This window comes from Pelecanus crispus, chromosome 6, assembly GCF_030463565.1.
Source record: "Pelecanus crispus isolate bPelCri1 chromosome 6, bPelCri1.pri, whole genome shotgun sequence".
NCBI classification, from domain to species: Eukaryota; Metazoa; Chordata; class Aves; order Pelecaniformes; family Pelecanidae; genus Pelecanus; species Pelecanus crispus.
This window is the reverse complement of record NC_134648.1, coordinates 57,569,881-57,589,746: the sequence shown is the minus strand read 5'-3', so window position 1 is coordinate 57,589,746 and position 19,866 is coordinate 57,569,881. Positions and strand designations below refer to the sequence as shown.

The 19,866-nt window shown below is 41.4% G+C and overlaps 1 protein-coding gene across 5 annotated transcripts in view; it reads left to right on the top strand.

Moving 5' to 3' along the window:
• The window catches only part of SYNE3 (spectrin repeat containing nuclear envelope family member 3), an 84,329-nt gene extending 66,673 nt beyond the window's left edge, over positions 1–17,656 (top strand). For all 5 annotated transcript variants that reach the window (XM_075712172.1, XM_075712175.1, XM_075712173.1 and 2 more), the window contains exon 18: positions 6,683–17,656. In XM_075712172.1, the coding sequence (XP_075568287.1) occupies positions 6,683–6,880 (198 nt within the window). In that variant the 3' untranslated portion in view covers positions 6,881–17,656. The remainder of the gene's footprint in view (positions 1–6,682) is intronic.
• The last annotated feature ends 2,210 nt before the right edge of the window (positions 17,657–19,866 follow it).

Genomic DNA, 19,866 nt, shown 5'->3' with positions numbered 1-19,866 from the left:
CTTCATCAAAGGTTCTAGCTTATCATCCAGCCATGTTGAGGTACTCCAGAATCTCCCCTAAGGGAGAAAACAAAGCCTGTAATTTGCCTGTATACTTACTTATTTACGTACATACACTTATGTTCTTCAGAATTGAAAAGAATGTTAAGGTTGCAAAGTCAAGCAATCTGAAGATAGAAAATGTCAGAGCTAAAATTGCTTATGTGACCTCAGTTAACCTCCATTCAGCACATTCATTCTGGTAGCTCTTTATGAGATGGAGAATGATAAGCACAGGACTCAAAGGGGTCCCAGCCATCCTTACTCATTCCTCACTGCCGATTGCCTAACCTGGGCAGTGTTTGCATTTAGGAAAGTACAGTTCTGAACCCAGTGGCTCACTGTCTTTTTGCAGAGGCCAGATAACCTCTGATTGACAATATCCAACTCTTAGTTCCTGCATAGTGTATGGGAATGAGCCACAGCTTTGCATGTTGGACGCTCAGTTCTATGGCGACAGTAGTATCCAACTCTCCCAAATTATTTCCCTCTTGAAAAGACCAGTTGTGATTTTCAGTATGTTTCTTATCTTAGAGAGGGATGCTCATGGCTCTGAGTTAGGAACTGATGAGGACCCCAGCTCCAAACTGTCTCACATCAAGGTAAAAACCCAATTTGCTTTAGTTTGAGAGAGCAGCCTGTGCTCCCACGGATACTGATCTCTTCTTGTTGGCAATAACCTGCCTCTGTGAGCGGCACCTGAACTAGTGTTCAGTGGGATCTCAAGTGGCATGAACCCAGGGCCTCTCAGAGGCAAAATATCACTGATAAGGTAACTGCTTTACCAAAAAAAGTGATGATCCTTGATAATGGCATGCTCCTACTCAGAAAGAAAGGGATGTATGATAAGCTGCTGTTACGGCCCTCCTGGCAGCTCTGCTTATTCTTAGAGGAATAGTGAAGTGGTGTAATTCATACCTATGTAGGTGATCCTTTCTAAGGCCTATCTATTCTTCCTGTTCAGATGTACTTCCTCTGTACCTATTGCTATAGTTTAAGCCCATTATGTTGTGATCTGCCCACTGTGGAGGTAGGCCTGGATTCATCCTGTCTAAGCATTTAACTCATGGGTTTACAAAATCGTGCATGGTGCAGAGAGTGTAGATGGGGGTTGACTCTCCATCTTTTTGACAAGAAAGAACTAGGAGCGAGGCTGAAAGCTAACACAAGGGATTTGTTCTTCATGCCAGTTGGCTGACCTGTGGAACTCCTTGCTAAAGGATATTGAAGACTATTCAAGTTTGTATAGGCTCAAGGGGAAACTGGAAGTATCTGGAAGAAAGATTCACTGAGTGTTAACTAGATGGACAAGCTGCATCAGGCTCAGGAAACTGCCTGAGCTGAAAACAGTTGGAGGCTGAGAATATTAAGGAGAAATTATTTATGATTGCATTAGTACCTATGCATCTGCACTGACTGCTGTAGAATATAAGATACTTGAGCTGGGTACAGCACTGGCATGAAGCAGCATGGCCGTTGGTGTCTTTCTCCGTATAGTGTGTGTAGGACACTAGGACATTGGTCCCTTTATCCATGGGGACAGCAGTTTTCAGACAGCAGTGCATTTCCCAGGATAGTCTTTGAGTGAAATGCTCTAAGGTAGGAGGAATGAATCCAGACTAAATCTTTTTTTTTTTTCCTGCTGGATCACTGACTCAGTGGTGCAAGTATGATTTTTGTCAGGCATGCTGGTGACATACAAGCAGCAGCAAAAACCCACTAATGAGCATGGTGTAAGATGCTATATTCCTCTGCTCCCTCAAATAGCTAGATTAACTGTGTGTTTTCATATATGCTGGAATGTGGTCAATAGCAAACCAGGGAGTGCACTGATTTTTAGCAAAACACTTCAGCAACTTACACAGGAATATTATGTAGCAAGTTCTAAAGTGCTTTTCTGCTGTTTCCCATCCAAGTGATTTTTCACGGTGCATTTGGTAAGGAGTTATTAACTGCAAACAGATTTAAGTGCTGAGGACTCCCTAGATCTAAACCGATGCTTGTCATTCAAATGCCCCAACATGAATGAAGTACAAATGTGAATGTTCACAGCCAGTGCAGTTCATTTGGTAACAAGCATGCATTTAGCATTACACAAAACACAGCCGTCTACCGCTTGACAGTCCTTGCTTGTCCTGGTATTTTGAGGGAGAACGGGGAGGACATTTATCCTTGATGGTGAACTTTAAAAGTATATTTTCTTTTTAAATGTCAACCTATTCCTTTTCCATGTGTGTTTCAAAAATGTCTCTGACGCTTTGGCTCAATACCCAGGTATTCCAGCTGTTATTCTAAGATGGTGGAAATTAAAGTTCTGTTGACTTCACTGGAGCTTTGCCAGTTTTCCTCAGAGGAAGATTTGGTTTCAGAATATTTTATGGAACCTAGATCTGACACATGCACTGCAGGCACTGTGGGTGCTGGGTAGTATCTGTACTGATGCCAGTAGCTGGAGTGATTAGGGAAGGGGAATTCCACTGCATAGTAAGGGTTGTGGTTCCCACCTTTGATCTCATACGGAAATTAAACATTCAAACTGTCTTTTGCAAAGGTGGAACTGTGTCAGACTGTCCTTTTCTAACGCAGAATGATGTGCTAAAGGGTTGGGAGTGTGGTCCTGACTCCAAGTAGACTCGTACAGCACTGATCACTCTGAGTCCAGCAGAGCAGAGGTTTGAGCCTGGGCCTCCTGAATTCCCTGTTGGTGCCATAGTCTCAGGTGACCACAGCCTGAAAGCATCTCTCTCTCACAGCACAGACCTAAAAAAACCCCTTGACTTAGTCTTAGTAAAATTGAAGTGCTGCTTTCTTCACGCTCGGAGAGGGAGTCAGTGCCCAAAACCTCCTCTGCTTTTTCCAGCTGTATCATCTCTCCTATTAAAAGTTACTGTGCCTTCTTCAAAATTTTCTATCCTTTAACTATAGCACCTCTAGTAGTGCTACTACCCCCCCCAAAAAATTGTATCACCAATTGTTCCAGCAAGCACAAAGCAATAGAACTAATGTAGATTTCATGTGCGCAAGAACCTGGGTATGTAAGTAATGAATCCATTTGTAAGGTTATCTGCTGAACTCCATGAATAAGTAGTTCCCAATCCTGACTTTATTTAGTTGTCTCTGTGCATAATCCTGCTGCAGACACTGAAGTTAATGGTAAATCTCCCATGGATTTCAGTGTGTGCAGGTTGGGGCCCTCATATATTAAGGGTTTATTATTGCAAATTTGCTGAAAGCACCAAACCCTCACAGCTCCTGTGTGCCTCATCTTCGGTCCTGCAGAGACATCATAATACCATGTTTGTGATAGCAGAGTCATTCCCATGGCAACAAATGGAGTCAGAAATACAAGGTTCTGTCCTTGCTGTGTGATCAAACAAAACAGAGAAGCTGGGCAGAAAAGACAAAAGTTCATCAAACACAAATGCCTATAAACCCAGCAAGCAGGTGCGAGAGAAGCAGCAGATAAAGACAAAATATTTCTCCTTCTCTGAAGTTCTGCCTCCAGGCAAATGTCCCTCCACAGATTTTTCTAATGCTAGGATCTGCTATGGTTAGCCTGAGTATCTTACCCTGCAGAAAGCTCCATGGAGAGCAAACAATAGATTATTAATAAAGCCATTTCACATTAATTCTTTCTGGAGGATGAGCTTTGAAAAGCAATACTATTTTACAGCTCCTTCCAGTAGACCTAAAAACAAGGCACTTAATAAATAACATTTCAATCTCATCCCATTTCTTATAGCTACGTTAATACTCTTTGCTTCAGAGATCAGGGCAGAGTCAGTGACCTGCTCTAAATCAAATGCTGGATCAGTAAAAGAACTGGGGTAGGAACAAGAGGAGTGGCTAATTGGCAGTGTGGTCATCGTAGGAAGCCAACGACAAACCTGATCGACTGTAAGACACCTGCTTCCTGGGCTGCGGCAGGAACAGAGATGAGGCACAACTGGAAAAGCCCACTATTACCCACCAGCTCATAGGCAGGAGGAGATAACTGGGAAGACAGGTGTTGCAGCTGGTCTGGCAAGGAAAGAATAGTTTCAGACTGAAGTAGCTTTCAAAACCAATGCTAAAGGATTGACAGCTGTAACGCAAAAGTTTTAGGTGCTGCTAGGAAGACTGGCAGTCCTTCTCACAACTGTGTCAGTGAGAGGTGGACTTGTAATTCCCAGTTTGAGTTTGTGAGAACATTTTTGAGACTTCCAGCCGTAATGAACTATTGAACAGTCAGGCACAGGATCCTACCCTTTAACAACATCAGTATTGTGTCTTATTACATCTTAGTGGTAGAAGAGCGAGCATGGTTTGAATTATCCCAAGGCAGAGGTAACTCTAATCTGATCTTCCACCAACAGAACTACACCTGTTAATCCATACAAACAAACTTGTCCATGGCTTCTGGAACCTGGAAGGGGCCCTTTTCTGTATAGATGGGACACTATAATAAATGTATTTGTCATATTGCTGCATATTGTGGATGCAATGGAGAATTAAGAATGAGAAATGGTCAATGAAAATGGAAGTTGTCAGTGACAGTCCATTAGTTTATATTGATTACACCAAGGAGTGGCTGTTTCATGGCATTACAGAGACAAGCCCACAAAGTTCTGACCAAGAGTTGTGGCTGCTGCCCTTATGCATAACAGTTTTAGCATATGACTATAAACACAGGCGCCCTGCAGGTTTTGTTCAGCCCATATGCTGATGAAATCCAGGGGAGATGAAGGATTTCAGGTCTGGACTCCAGGACTAGAGAAGGGAAAGTCCTGTTAGTACAGCTACTTATGCCTGGTACTTTGGCTAGTCTTTGAGAACAGGTCACAGTAGGAGCAGATGACTCCTGTGATGCAGCCAGGTTGGTGAAGCTTTGGTTTTGTGGGTAAATGCTAGCTGTACCTAGGGAAGTATTCCAATGGTGCTTAAAGTCAGACTCCCACTTGCACCCTGACATGTACTCATTGCCCACTAACTACTGATAGTTCCAGTCCAGTCTCCAGGGACCTGAGTTTTCATTGGCTTCAGCGAGCAAGTTACAACTCAGATACTGCAGGCCAGAAATGATAGAGCAAGCAGCTGTTGCTCTGCTGCCTCTACATCTGCCTGACACAATAATTAAATCTCATCAGCCATTCAATATAATGGAAGCAAACCAACTACAACAGAAGAAGAATTTCACAGCACAACTGTCTCATGATCTGTAACTGCAGCTATGTGTTTCCCTTCATAATTAATTCTGTATGCATTTATGTAGAGCTACGAGAGATTGAGAAATTCAGAAAGCAGTGGAAGAGATCCTTAAAAAATAGCAAAGGGTGTAATTACTTTCCTCTACCATCATTCTGCTCCTTATCTTCTCTGCTCATGTTTCCCATGGACTATTCATGGCAGTGCTGCAGTGGGACAAAGGCATTGCATGTTAAATCAAGTATCCAGTAGAGGCTAGAAGCCCTAATTTTGCTGCAGCACTGGCATCACCTGTGGCTTGAACACTACAAAACTACACTACAAAACACTACAACACTACAAAACTACAGAACTTCCTCTTGTGGAAAATGTGGGTCCCCCTTCAGTGGATGTTCTGCGTTGATATTTGTGATGTAGGTTGGTACCTAATATAGCCACACTAAGCATTATTTCCATGTTTGATGAAATTAATGGATTATTGAGCCCTCTTTTTCAGGACTCCCTTACAGATAGTTGACTTGGCCTTTTTTTTTCTGTGAAACACACATAGTTCAGCTCATTGGCAGGAGATATCCAGCAATCTTGCCAATGGAAATCTCACTTCTTAATTAATCTTTTCTGAATTCTGTAGCCCCAAATATGTTCACTCCTGGTTGTGCTAATCCATATTAAATTCATGAGGTTAACTGAGCTACTCTGGATTTGCACCAGCATAAAGAAAAGTGTAATGGGACTTCGTTGTGTGTCCCTCCCGTGGCTGCTCAGCAATGAATGTGACTTTAATGACGACTTCACCGTCAGGGTTGTGTTTTCTCTCATTCTCTTGCATCACATAAAAGTTTAAGATGGGACTGGTAAGGCATAAGAGGTATTGAGGCAGGCTGCACTGCAGGGCCTTTTTTCTGACCTCCAGCCTCATGGATCCCCAAGTCAGGATCCAAAGAGCACGTTGCAGCTGGGGAGCTGACTGTGAGCTGGGTGAGCTGGAAACAAAGCTCCTTTCTGCTGACAGAGAGCAGAAGGCTGGCTCCTCTCTTCCAAGCATCAGTGCTGTCTTTACTGACAGGAGAGTTACTAATGCAGACCTTCTGCGCCATGCGCTGTGAGGAGACCAGTCAGCAGCTTTGGCGTGAGCATTTGTAACCACCACTTTGTAGTTGGCAAACGGACTCGGAGGCAATTGTTTTCTTTTGCTGGAACATCAGCAGTGTTTTCCTGCTAGAAGACAACAGTTTGCAGCAGGGAATTCTTTAAGAGAGTGAAATACTCTCCTAAAAGAAATAGTTTAAGCACCAGCTTCAGTCAGCTGCAGCATACCAAGCACCCAGGCTGGATCCCAGGGCACGTTGTGCTCTGGACAAGTTGGGTTGTTCTGCTCAAACCTGGCAGTTTGATGTATTTGAAATGCACCTCCCCAGGTCTTTATTTTTTGAGTTGCTCTTTGGTTTGTGTCTTTCAGAAGCGCTCTGGAGGCATTTGCTCATTCCTGCATCGAGTGTGCTGGGCAGCCCTACCGTTGCAACTACTCCTCTTGCTCCTCCTGCTCCTGGCCTTCCTCCTACCCCTGGCAGAGGAGACCCACAGCTGCACGCTGGCCAACAACTTTGCTCGGTCCTTCAACCTGATGCTGAGATATGAGGGCCCACCTCCAACCTAACTTCTTGGCATGGCACGAGGTGACTCTCAGAAATAGACTCTTGGTTTTTTTAACAATTGCAAGTATTGTAGATTTTAGGGCTTCTAACAAGGCCATCATATCAACTGGATAAGTCACATAAATGCAACATAAGATTAGTCCACTTTAATCAGGTATTTGAGCAAATTTAATATTTTTACAATATTTTGTTACAATATTTATAATGTGTATATAGAGATTGTGTATGTGTATGTATGTACATATATATATATAAAAAAATGCTTATCTGTGGTCAAACTAATATCTGCCATCCACTCATCCACTGTTTGGAGGTAATCCTGCAATGTTTCTGTTTCTACCATCTTTCAGAAAGAAATACTGAATGATGGTTTGGTTGTAGGGGTTTGGGGTGATTTTTAAAATCAGATTCTTGTTGTTTACAACCAAAGTCAAGGCAGGTATGTGGGCATGCAGCAGAGTGCAAATTGGAGAGCAGGTAGAGCAGTGTTTGAATACAGTGGTTGACATTCAGCCCAAGGAAAATTGGGACTATTCTATTTGAAATCTTGAGCTGTTTTTTTCAGTATCTGGATGCAGGGATTGCAGAAGCTAATGGAAATGTTTCCACTGACTTCAGTAGGAGTGGGGGTGGGCCTCCTCTTTGTTCTCATTTTTTACCAGATTTCTTGTCCAATTACTGTGTCCTCCAGCCCACCTGAATCAGGAGAGGTAGAATACAGTAGGAAGAAAGCTGGGAAAAGAGGATGTATTTTTTTAACATCTCTATAGCACGAGAACTTTTAAAATCAGGTCATAATTTTCTGAATGAATTTGTGAGCACTGAACAAAACTTTTTATCTGTGGTCTTGTCTTTAAAAAGCAGTGGGGTTTTTTTGTTTGTGTTTTTTTGTGGTTTTTTGTGGGTTTTTTTAGTTTTATTTTGTAAAGAGGCATTTAGTAATGGATCATAAAGCCTGAACAGTGGGAGGCAGCCTGGCTCAGCATCAGCAAAGCAAAAGTTGGAAGTACTTTAATAATACCACCCTGGAAACAAGATTCTTTCCTAGGATGTTTTTGTATTAATGGTTTGTTAAACTGATGTAAACTGATTGTATCAAAGACAGTCAAGCCTAGATTTCTGTATAGTCTAAACTCTAAGATGATGACAACTTGTCATTTATTTACCTAACCTTATGCCTGATTTATCAAATATTTGAATGTACGTTTTAACATTGCCTTTTAATGTAAAAACAATTCTCACTTCACTGTGATGAAACCATTCTTAGTGGTGTTCTACCTAATTGACTCCTGAGAGAAAAGGTAATTTCTAAAATTTTGTGCCATTTCTGAGAGCTATCTCTTAATTGTCTCATCTTTTTAGCCACAGTAGTAATAATGTAAAAAAAATCTAACCAAAGAAATAGTTACTTTTCCCATCCTGGCTATGTTGTGGGAGGAGCTTGTCTTCTGGGTACCAGTATACTGTATTCAGTGTTGTTTTCCAAATAAGTTCCAAAATAATATTAAATCTGTTGTGCAGGTAAATTATTTAGTAGCTGAGGGACTGAAGGAGGAAGTCATACTTCTTTAACAAAACCATGAAAGTTTTGCTAAAGACGCAAGCTTGGGTAGAATAGGGAGGCATAGCAGCAAAGAGCTCATTAAAGGCACAGAATGAGGGAGAACAGGCAGACTAGCTAAAGATAGAGAAGGGAGGTGTCCAACAATTTATACAGCCTAAGACAAGGAGTCACGATGAACACAGAGGACAAGAATACAGGCTCTATGGAGGAAAAATCTCTGAATCTTTTTGGTTCCCTCTCCCTGCTATAGTATTAGTACTATTGCATATTCAACAGCTTTTCTTCAGTAAGGTTTAAAATGGGGCAAGTAACATGGACTCTACCAGTGTTCTCTTCCACCACCAGGACTCTGTCACTGTGTTCCTAATAATGCTTCCAACTATGCTGGGTTTGCTAGAGTTGGATAAAAATGCCAAAATTCTACTAAAAGTGAAAAGGAGAGTGGAAATTAGAGGAAGGAGAGCAGGGATGGTGAAGGTATTCAGGTAGAGCGCAAGGGGTGTGTGAGGAGGATCTGAACCGATGTGAATTACAACCTGATTGTCAGGAGGTAGCAGAAGAGCTCCAGAGAGCAGGCAGAGCGGGACTGAAGGCAGAAAGGTGAGGAGAGAGGATGTATGCTGAGCAATAAGACATTCACATCTAAATGGGAAGCGAAGGAAGGTTAAGGCCTGTGATTTCTTTCATGAAGGAGCCAGATGGAGAGGAGCTATAGTTCATCAGAGAATGGGGCAAATTAATTCCTTCTTTGCAACAGCTGTTTCTGGTGGCAGAGGACATACCTCCTTCTCTCCTCTGATTAGCTGTGCAAGAGCCATGCACATTCCTGCAGTGCTCCTCTAAAAATTGCTGCCTGCCCTGAGGGAAGAAACCCTCGTGGCTGCACAGCAAGGAGCTAATCATCACACACATCTCCATTTCAAATTAAATGCTTCAGTAGAAAAGAAGTGTGGGGGAAGAGGGGCAGTAACAAAACCTGCTATGTGTGGTTGTGTATATGTGTACTTGTGCACGCACTTTTCAGTCGCGTAGCTACATTGCACTACTCTGAGTTTTGCTGACCCATTCCAGGTGATCAAAGTAAAATGCCAGCGAGAAAGTAAAAATAATGAGGAAAAATATAGCCACAAGAGAAAATCAGTAGGGAGATAGACAAGTTTTTTCTATGAAAGCACAAAATCTCACATCAGATTTCTTTCTGCCCAGCTTTTCTGATCTGGATGATTTTTATGGGTTCACAAATGCATTTGACACCACAGGAGTATGCAACTGGGGGAAAAAATTTCTGCACAGAAGACCATAACAGAACAACTGCATCATCACCTTGATTTTTCAGTGTTGTGGCAGGTTTAAAAAAACCACTAAATTAGAAACACACTTTTGCTGCTGGGTTTGCATTCAATTTATTCTATAAGTCCCCTGTCTGTAATCTTGGAATTTTTTGCTTTAAATCTCAGCAAATCCATTCTCATTAATTTAAGTAATCTAAATATCTCACATAAGTGATGAATCTTTCTACTTCTTTGCAGTGGAAACTATCCAAAGCACAGGACTTTGATGTTCATCTCACTCAGAACAATTTCAGTCTCCCATAATGTCATTGACCTCACCTGTCGAACACAGGTGTGAGTTTTTTCTGTGAAAGAAAGAATTTCTAAAAAAATCACAGAAGTAAGCTTGAAATGTAAATCCAAAATTTACTTTCTTTTTTATTCTCTTGTTTTTCTTCTGAAAAGTTTGTGATACAGATTCCTGGAAGTGTGTGTAAATATTAATCAAGTAACTGGAATAATGAAAACAAACTGCCCAGCTCAACTTCCAGGAAACTGAACAAAGCTCAGATTCCTCAAAACACAAACTAAATCATACTGTTTCCACATCAGTCCTTAAAATTTAGGCACCATTCTTCATGCCTGAATCTTTGCTCACATGTGATTTGGGGGTTACACCCTCACTTTTGTGCCTATGAAATCCCCAGCTCATAGATCTCTGACATCCATACATAACCAAGATGTGTTACAGCTCAGCTTTGGTTTGGGGCTGCTGCCTTAAGACATCCCTTACCAGAAACCTAGGAGGCACAAAACAGATAAGCATCCACAACTGAGGGCTTGCTCTGCTTTACTCTAATCCAGATCCAGCCACTGTCAGAGGGTGCTAAAACCCCCTAAAATAGATTGAATATGTTTGAGCTTGTGAATTGTCTGTCCATCTGGCTCAGGCCACGTAGCCTACACTGCATGCAGATACCCAGCCTGTTCACAGAGCAGAGCTCTTGTGTGTCTCTCCAAGCTCTTTTGCCTGCACTGTTGGACCCAATATTTGATTGACCACATTAATGACCCTTCAGTGTTGAAGGCAAAATCCTGCACTCCAGTGCCTGTGTGTTAAAGTAAGAACTCTGCACAGCCCCAAAGGCACACTTCAAACCCAGCCTTTGGAGTAAAAGCAAGCCTAATTTATAAATTGTAATTGATTTTGTAGCCAGATGCTTTCAACAGAATTTTCCATGACTGCAATACAGTGAGGTAGAAAATTGCTGTTGTGCCACATGTCTATTAATAGCCCATTCTCTGATTCCAGCTAGCAATTTAGATTGTATTAAATATTATTTTTATATGCCCTCTCCAGAAATCTCTGTATGAAAAACATGTTTGTTCTGTGCACACACATTAAAAATGTTGTATTCCCCTGTTAGCACAGAATCACCAGAGCAATCATGATTTCTACCAAGTACTAGCTTATTTGCCCTGACTGAGATACTTACTAAACTCAAACATTTGGGGCTGAAAAGCAAGCTACTAGTCTAACTAATAAAAACACCTGATGATCACTGAATAATTTGGAGAGCTTTTAAAATGGCTTTCCCCTTCTTAATCCTTTTCATTGAGGTAGTTGAAAACCTCAGAGAGAAGAAATGTCTCCAAAAAATGTCCATCACTAGATAGGCAGATGGTAATCTCTGCACATCAGAAGAAATTATACGTTCTCTGTAGATGCTCTCAGACCTCAGGAGTTTCCTCCATCTGACTTCTTCTTCAGTATTAAATAGGAAATGTTTTACTTTGATGTGTGATACACATCTCATTAGCACTAAAGAGATTTGAAGAGTGAGTTCTTATACAGGAATTCTTCTAAATTGTGTCGACAAGAGAGTACATTGGTTTTTTTCTCAAGAAAAAATAAAACTGCTGTATGGCAGAGATTCCCAGAGCAAACGAAACCTTTTGGAATAACTAAAGATTACAGACTGAAATTAAACTGGAGAAACATTTTTGCCTTTCAAGAGATGCTGGTATAAATTACCCAATCAAGATACCTTTGCCAGGCATCATAGGTGTCTTTCAGGTTATAGGTTATGTGCCCCACTGGCTGCAAGAACTGCTTTTGGAGACTTTGCTATCCGTTGGACAGTATCAGTTGCTAGTCTGCGGCTGAAAACATGTTTGCTGAATGAACTGTATCAGCTTCTTAGCGTCGCTGGGGGCTGTCAGGGATGTTCTTAGTAGTTCTCAGATCATTGACCTGCTCTGAGCCATTACAAGTTTATTGCATTTAATCTATCTGTCAGCGGTTGGCAACTCTCAGAAACCAGTTTATTAAAATACTGAAGATAATATTGTTAGTACAGACATCATGATTCATTCAGAAACCAATCTTACTATTTTTGCCGTATTTAAACATAATTATCTATTGGTTATACTGGGTTAGAAACAGATTAGTTGTAGGTGTTGCGTAACTGCGTGGAATGTTTTAGGGACAAGGCTTTTTGACTTGCACAGGTATGTTTAAGAATTGTGGGTTCTGTTTAAGAATTCTGCACTTGCTCAATGGTAAAACAAAACAAATATTCTTGAATGTAGCTTTTTCAAAAAAAAAAAAAGCAGGATGGAATAATCTGTCATACAGTTGATTTTTTTATTATCTCTTGTCTATCCAATTTAAAATATGAATATGTGTCTAGCAGAGAGATATCAATAGATCTGGAAAGAAAAGGAGTACCTATCAGGAATATACCAATTCAAGCAGTAGCCTAAATGGCACCTTTGTTACCTAACCTACTTCAGCAGTTGCCAGATTTAGCTCATTGTATCTGTGAGCTAACGACCCTCCTCCTAGTAAACCATGGGTGAGACGAAACGGCGCAGGTGAAGGTATAACATCCCAGTGGAAAGCAGGAGGAGACATTAGGTCTTCAAAAGGCAGCCTGATACCTGTATGCAAGAGAAGAACATGTAGATTTGGCATAATGAGAGCAACCCAGGACTGTAACACAGGAACAAGGGTTTGCCATCCTGTTCTGCCAGACAAAATTTTTGACAGTGGCCGTCAGCACTGTCCAGTTTCACATCCCTGACTGTGGAAAGAGGCTCCACTCAGGGTAATTCACTCTCGCTGAGATTTGAGTCTTGGGAGTGCTTTTTTCTTTTCATTAAACACAGAAGAAACTGCTAAGTCAAACCCCTCAGTGACAGATTAATGGCAGGTGGTAGGCGCTGATGCTCTAGGGAAAGATGCAGGAAATGCTATTGTAGATAGACAGACAGTCATGGAGGTCTCTGTTCAATGCTTAGAAATGAGAGATTCATTATAGAACTGAAGTAGGAGGCTTTCTGTTCCTTTGTAAGTAAATGCCAGCTGTTGCCTTTAGTCTTCTGGATTTTGGGGTGAGCCTGTTCAGTGCCTTACTGAATGCTAGTGGCTTTCTGCCTTCAGAGCCATTCATGGCAGTGAGCTCCACATCCTCCCTACAAGCTGTGTGAAAAAAGTATTCCCCGGAATTGGTTTTGAATCAGAAACCTTTTGGTTGGGGGGGGGGGGTTGTTTGATTTTCCTTCTTTGGCCCCTGTGTGTTGAATCCAAGGCAGCAGAAAGACCAGCACTACCCGCTCCAGACCATGCTTTGTCTTTCCTCCTTTATCAGAGCAGAGGAGATTCAGCTTTGTCTCCTTCCTAAAGTAAATTATCCCAGTCTTTTCTGCTTCTTTTCATGTTACAGTTCTTCCATGCCTTTGATCATTCCTGTCACCTTTCTCTTAACTGTTTCCAGTGCCAGTTCTTCCTCCATACATAGAGCAAAAATCTGGTCCTGTTTCAATAAATTGAAATTCAATAAATTTTTCCCCCGTTGCAGTTCCTCCTGCAGATGGTCTGCCTGTTTCTGCTGCCCCCTGTGTCAAAAGAGCCTTCATCACTGTCTGAGGGGACTCTGGTCCTTGCTAGCCATCTCTTCCAAGTCTCCTGGCCATGTCCTACCCTCATCTGCCTTGTGTTGGCTCAGGGAGCTGCCCTTAATATTCACATCTGCAGATGGCAGTGCGAGGGTGTCACTTAACAAACAATTATTAGTAATGAAAGCCTTGCCATTAGCAGTGTTCATAGCCTGCCCAGACCCTTTTCTCTTCTCTCTCTAAGCAGGTTTTGATCTGTTATCCAATTACCGCATGCAGAAAATTGCCCCTTAATCAGCGAGGAGGGCCGGTGTTTCAGTTTCAGCTCTATTATCCTCGCGTTGTCAGTGCCTGTGGAAGCGCTCCCGTGTGCTGCTGGGCCCGGGGCTGGGCGCTCCAGGGTGTGTGCCCTTGAGCTGCTGGGGGTGTTTGAATGTCGCTGTTATACACCCTAATAAGCCAGCACCCTTTTTGTTGAGCTGGAAAAAAAAAAGAAAGAAAAAGAAAATGGTCACTTTTAACAAACTGATTTCACAAGTCATTTATCAAGCCCTCTAGCAAACCATTTATTTTAGCTCCTTTTTGCTCCATCAAAAGCTGTATGTTAAAAGGGAGAGGTGAATTTTGAGAGGCTGGGAACTGAAGGCAGGCTGCAGTGCCACCCGCCCTCGCCAGCGCTTTGCTGGGAGGCCTCCAGCTAGAATTTGGGGGTAGGAGCTGTTATTTTTCCTGAAGTGACTCCCGCCTTCAAAATCAAATTATTTCTTTTGTCAAGTCCAATAAGCATTGAACACCACAGACTTGGTTTCACTACAGATATGAATGAATGCCTCTGTACAGTACTTTCCATTGCCATGAAATACATATATATACGTAATGGGGAGTGTAATTATTGTCCTACTTAAAAAAGGGAACATTCCACTTCAGTGTAACTTCCAAGTGCAGCTTTTAAGAGAAACCGTGTCTTAAAGGGAAGCTGGAAGAGTTTAGAGGTATGTGTTTTAATGAGCTTTAATGAGCTTTAATACGCTTTGTGTTAGGGCTTCAGTCTCTAAGGCATAAAGCACCCAAGATGATTTTCCCATCACCTTCCCAGATCACACCCTGTAAGAGTTTAACCTGGGAGTCACTGCTTGAGCCCTGGCTATTCCTGAAGGTATTTGGATGCTGCATGTACTACATGTCTGTCTGTTCTCAAACCCCGACCTCCATTTTGTATACGTGCTTGACTGGAAGGCAAAAGACACACCTTTGTCTTGCTCCGAGACCCTGACTGTCCTTTTTGTCTATTCCTTTTGACCAGTGGCACTCTTTCATTTTTATTTTCCTTTTAATTTGTACTTACTCAGTTTATCAGGTGATTCCTGGAGGGCATGCTCCACCTGCCTAGCCTCAGAGCTTCCCTTCCAGCAACATACCTTCTTCTCATTTGTTTACTTGGGTGTTCTGGACCACTGTGAAGCAATTACACAAGCAATAACGCGGGTGTTGCATTTTTCTGTCATTGCCTTTCGTAAGACGTAACGCTCCATTGACACGCAAAAGGGGTAGGAGGCCCAGAAGCTGCATTGTTGTTTACTAGCAATATAACCGAGGTACAGTGCTTCTGCAGGGGACCTGTCCTCACATCTCAAAGCAGCTGGCCGTCTTGGGCCCAATTTAATTAACAAGGCTGGATTATAAACAATCTTGGATCCCTTCACCAACAGTCCATCAATCTTGCTTCCATCAGCTTTTGTGCTTTTGTTTAGTTTCAAGCTAGAAGAAAGTTTAAAGAAATGTACTAAGACTCCCGTATAGGGTGAGTAAATATCCCATCTATTTCACAAAATTACAACAAAATGAAGGGATTTACTCTCACATTGAACAGAATTAATGAGAAGCTCTAACTGTGTATTGAAAAGTTATTAAGAACAGCCTGGAGTGAAGTTTCTGCAATCAAACCGTTCTCTGCTTTTAATTTAAAAATCGGCGAATATTGCGGTACATTTTGCCGCCGCCTTTTAGAAGTGACCTGGAACTAAAATGTGGATCCTCCCGAATGGGAGGTTTATTGATGCAGATCTAAATTTCGCCAGTATGTCCCACGTTAGATCACCCGCCTCTGGGCAGCGAGAAAACCTAAGGCTGTTCACAAGAGAAACTCGTATTGTGAATGGTTTTAAAATTCTTCAGAGCTCCTGTCCACTTCCAAATGTCGGTAATGGGGAGGATCAGAAACCTTCCCGTGAACCCTCTGCATTTTGCATGTTGAAATCCTGGCTGGAACTCAGGTCTCCACATCAGCTTCTTTTAAATGTTAATATTCAAGTAGAACAAAAACATTAGAGGCAATTACAGCACGAACATCTCTTCTTGTTTATGTATAGTAGCTGATAGCAGAGTCTGTAATAATAATCTGTGCTTATACATGTGCTGTTCAATGTAACAGTTGGGTACAAAATACCTTTTAACTGTCATAAGAAAATAACTGGATTGATGTCACTTTTTGCTTGTATGAATATAATTTGCCTTGCAGGGACCAGTTCCACTTTTTTCATGTTTTTTATGATTTTTAAATACATTTGTGATAAATTAGGCTCGTTTCTAAGGTAAACAATACTGGAGCCAAGCAGCTGTGTCTGTACATGTGCATGTTATCACAGCCGATATCAAGTCCAAGTCAGACTCCTTGTCTTGCTTGGACCTTTCCTTAACCTTTCTGGCTTATTCAGGGAAATGCGGACCAGTCTATTTTCTTATTAAAAATATGGCTTTTTGAAAAGCTGAACTTATTTTTTAAATCCTTTCTTTTTACAATTACTGATTCAGAAAGACTGTAACAATCATATTTTTCTACACTGCCAATCACTTGTGTTGGGAAATGGTATATAGATATATATTTTATTCTACAGATTTCCATGTAGTTTTGAAACTCTTTGTTTTCATATATATCCTCCTATTTGCTAGAATTATCTCAAAAAGCTGTAAGCGTCTGTACGCTGACTCTATGAAATTGTATAAAAATGCAGCTGCATAAAAAGACTGACTTTATTTTTTATTTAAATTGTTAGAGCTAAGTCATCCTTACTGTTATGCCATGCAAGATGTACGGAAAGAAATCAGGTCATTGTTTTGAAAGGCTGGAGAGCGTTACATGACACTTCCTAAAAAGTCTCGACTGAAAGTCAGGAGAATTTACCCTAGAAATGGTGCCATTTCGGGGTCTGATGCTATAGTTTATTCACACTGTTTAGGACCTTATTTCACAAGTAGTCCCATGAAATTTCATGGGAAATACTAAAAATAAGAGCCTATAATGTATGAATAGCAGTGACAGAATAAGGCCCTTTTCTAATGAAGAACGGGGCCTTTTAACTAGTTAAGAGGCTATATTTTGAGTATTTCAGGATGACTTTTTGTGGTCTTTTCTGCACTGTGGACTCCTCCTGTGTATTCTGGATTTATTCCATAGCTGAAATGCCAGATGAAATCGATTGAAGCCCCATGCACAGATGAACATAATAGAAAGCTGCAGTGAAATATTGCAGAAAATGGCCTGATTTCTTTCTTCAGAACAATAGTTAAAGTAACTCACAGCCGTGGCTTCTGTGCACCTGTGAAGCAGAGGTCCTTGCTTTGTACCTTGGCCATGGTGTAACATGGAAGGATTTCTCCTCTCTGCCTGGAAAATACTGTCTGTTCCTCAACCTTGTCAGAAGCATAGTGTTTTCTCAAGTAAAAAAAAAAAACAAACCTGATTCTGCAAGACTCATCGGGGAGTTAAGGGGCAGCTGGGACCTTCTGTGATCAGGCCACATTATTGCAAAAGTTTATCCCTTGATGACAAATAAAATATGATGTGGTTCTGCTGTTTGCAAGTAGCATAAAGAGACTGGAAATTCATGACCCCAAGCCCTAGCCCTGTGACTGTTCTGTGATGCTCCACTGTTACCAATGAACTATGGTTGAATCAGGTTATAAAATCAGAGTATTTTATTGCATGTGTCCTTTTTTGTAATGAAAATATAGTTCTATTTGATGTTGCAGTTATAATGCAGTAAATAAACACATGTATTTCTTTTTAAGGACTTTTAAATTATTCTGGGGAGTGGTTTCACATTTTTGCTGTGCTTATTTCTTACCATCAGAGTATTTGGGCTGACCTAGAAACACCAAGAACAAGTGAAGCAAGGATAAAATTTGCTGCTGCCTGCCTCTCTGCTCATGTACCACTGGAAGAAGGTTGTGCTGAATGTACCTACTTCACTCTAGCCCTGTACGATTTAATAGAAAATGTCAGCTTTTCTATAAGATTGTGCAGTTGTTTGAATAGAATTCTACCGGACCCAAAGAAAATGTGAATTTCTGAATCTCATTACGATTCAGTATGATTTCTTACAGCGCTGGCCTCTGACAGTCTCTGTGGGGTCAATCCCAAACCTGCTAAGACAAAGGGGAATTTTTTGAGAACCTCAGATTTGAAGTTAACGCAAATCACATGTAGTGAGCGAGGAGTGTATTAGTTTAACCACCGCTTATTTCTCTGAAGAGTAATCACTGCAGCATGTATGTGTGGATGCACAACTCTCATTAGCATCCAAGTAATTGCTGGTTTCTTTCCTGAATCTTTATGAGATTGAGTCTGCCAGGATCTCTGACATCAAAGGGCTCCACAGGCAGTTACTTCTGGAGGAGTGGAAAACCACTACAATTTTTTGGTGAACCTGTGGGCTAGGTTCCCTGTTGCTTGTATGAACACACTGAGCTTTATCCAGGTCTTTGACTTCTCTCAAGTATTTGGACCATGTGGTCCTATGCCTTCCTATGAGCTGTCTCCTGCTAAGCCCCCAAAAGTACAAATGCAAACACTTCAGCTGACCATAGCTGTGTCAAGATCAGAGCAGCAGTTAGAATCCAGGAGAGAACAAGGTAAAACAAGTCCAGGGCTGCAGGAAGAGCAGACTGTGATGGTGGGACAGTTACATTCCCGTACGGGCTACAATCAGTGCACAAAAGAAATTTCTGTTCTTACTTATTTTTTTCCCCCTTGCAATGCATTTTTTCATCTTGCAGTTTATCTTTTGTGGAGCCAGAAAGTAGACTTCTTCGCATATATCAGGCCTATTCTTCTGGAACCAGCAAAGAAACTTGGGACTTGATTTTGTCCCAGACACTGTACATAGACCAGGAAAGACTGTCGTCCAGCAGGGAGGAGAGAAAAGTGCCCAAGAATAGGTAAAACAGCTCACACTTGTATGGTGAATGAAAATTTTGTTGACCCGGTTCAGGCTGCAAACAACTCTACAGCTGATCGGTGGGAATTGAGACAGTCAACGAGAATTATTATAAACACTTTTAGAGGACAATGAAATACTCTAGGCAGTTATAAATCTCTTAAGTCATATATTAGTAGAGAAACACCTGTTCTAGTTAGCAACCCTGCTGCTAGAGGATGGAAATACCTGTTTAGGTTGTAGCAGCAAAAGGTGGCAAGTTCAATAAATAAAAATAATAGGGTAAGACCCTCCAGTGGAGTAAATCAGTGTAGCTTCATTGAAGCTGTTGGAACTAAGTCAATTTGCAGCAGTAAGAATCTGGCTTGTAGTCAACAGGGATTTTACAGAATGCTTAAAACCTCTCCATTTAGAGAATTCTCCTCTGCCTTACGCCTGTGCACTAAATCGTATCTGCACAAAAGTCCTTGCCAGTATAATGAGGTCATTTCGGATGTGAGCGTTCATTATATGCTTAGGTAAATTAAGGGAAAAAAACGCATCATTAGCAAAGTCTTAAATAAAAAAGGATGGAGCAAGGTTACCGAGTGAGAACTATTTAAATAAAATCAATCTCAGCCCTGGAGAGTTAATGGGGAGTGGCTTTCTATGGAAAAGGGCTGATGGTGTGTTGATGCTGCACGTAGAAGCTGAGCACTACGGCCATGAGAGATGAAAAGCAGGGACTGAGGTTTTTTCTAGGTTAATATTTCAAGCTTTCTAAATTTCATTCTGTGACATACCATGAATGCAGCCTTGGTTTCCAACTGCAGAAAAACGCTCTGATAAACACATATTGCTGGAGCAAATGAAACTGAAGGCTCATCCGGTTTTACCGTAGCACTCGTGGTATTAAGAGGGATTGTAATATAATCCTCTTCAATGAATAACCCTAACAGATGTTATCAGGGTTGCTCTGTACGAGCCGTGGACCTCTTGCTAGAACTCCCTCTGTGGAAGTCCAGTTCATAAATTGTCCTAATGGGCTGCCTGCCTCG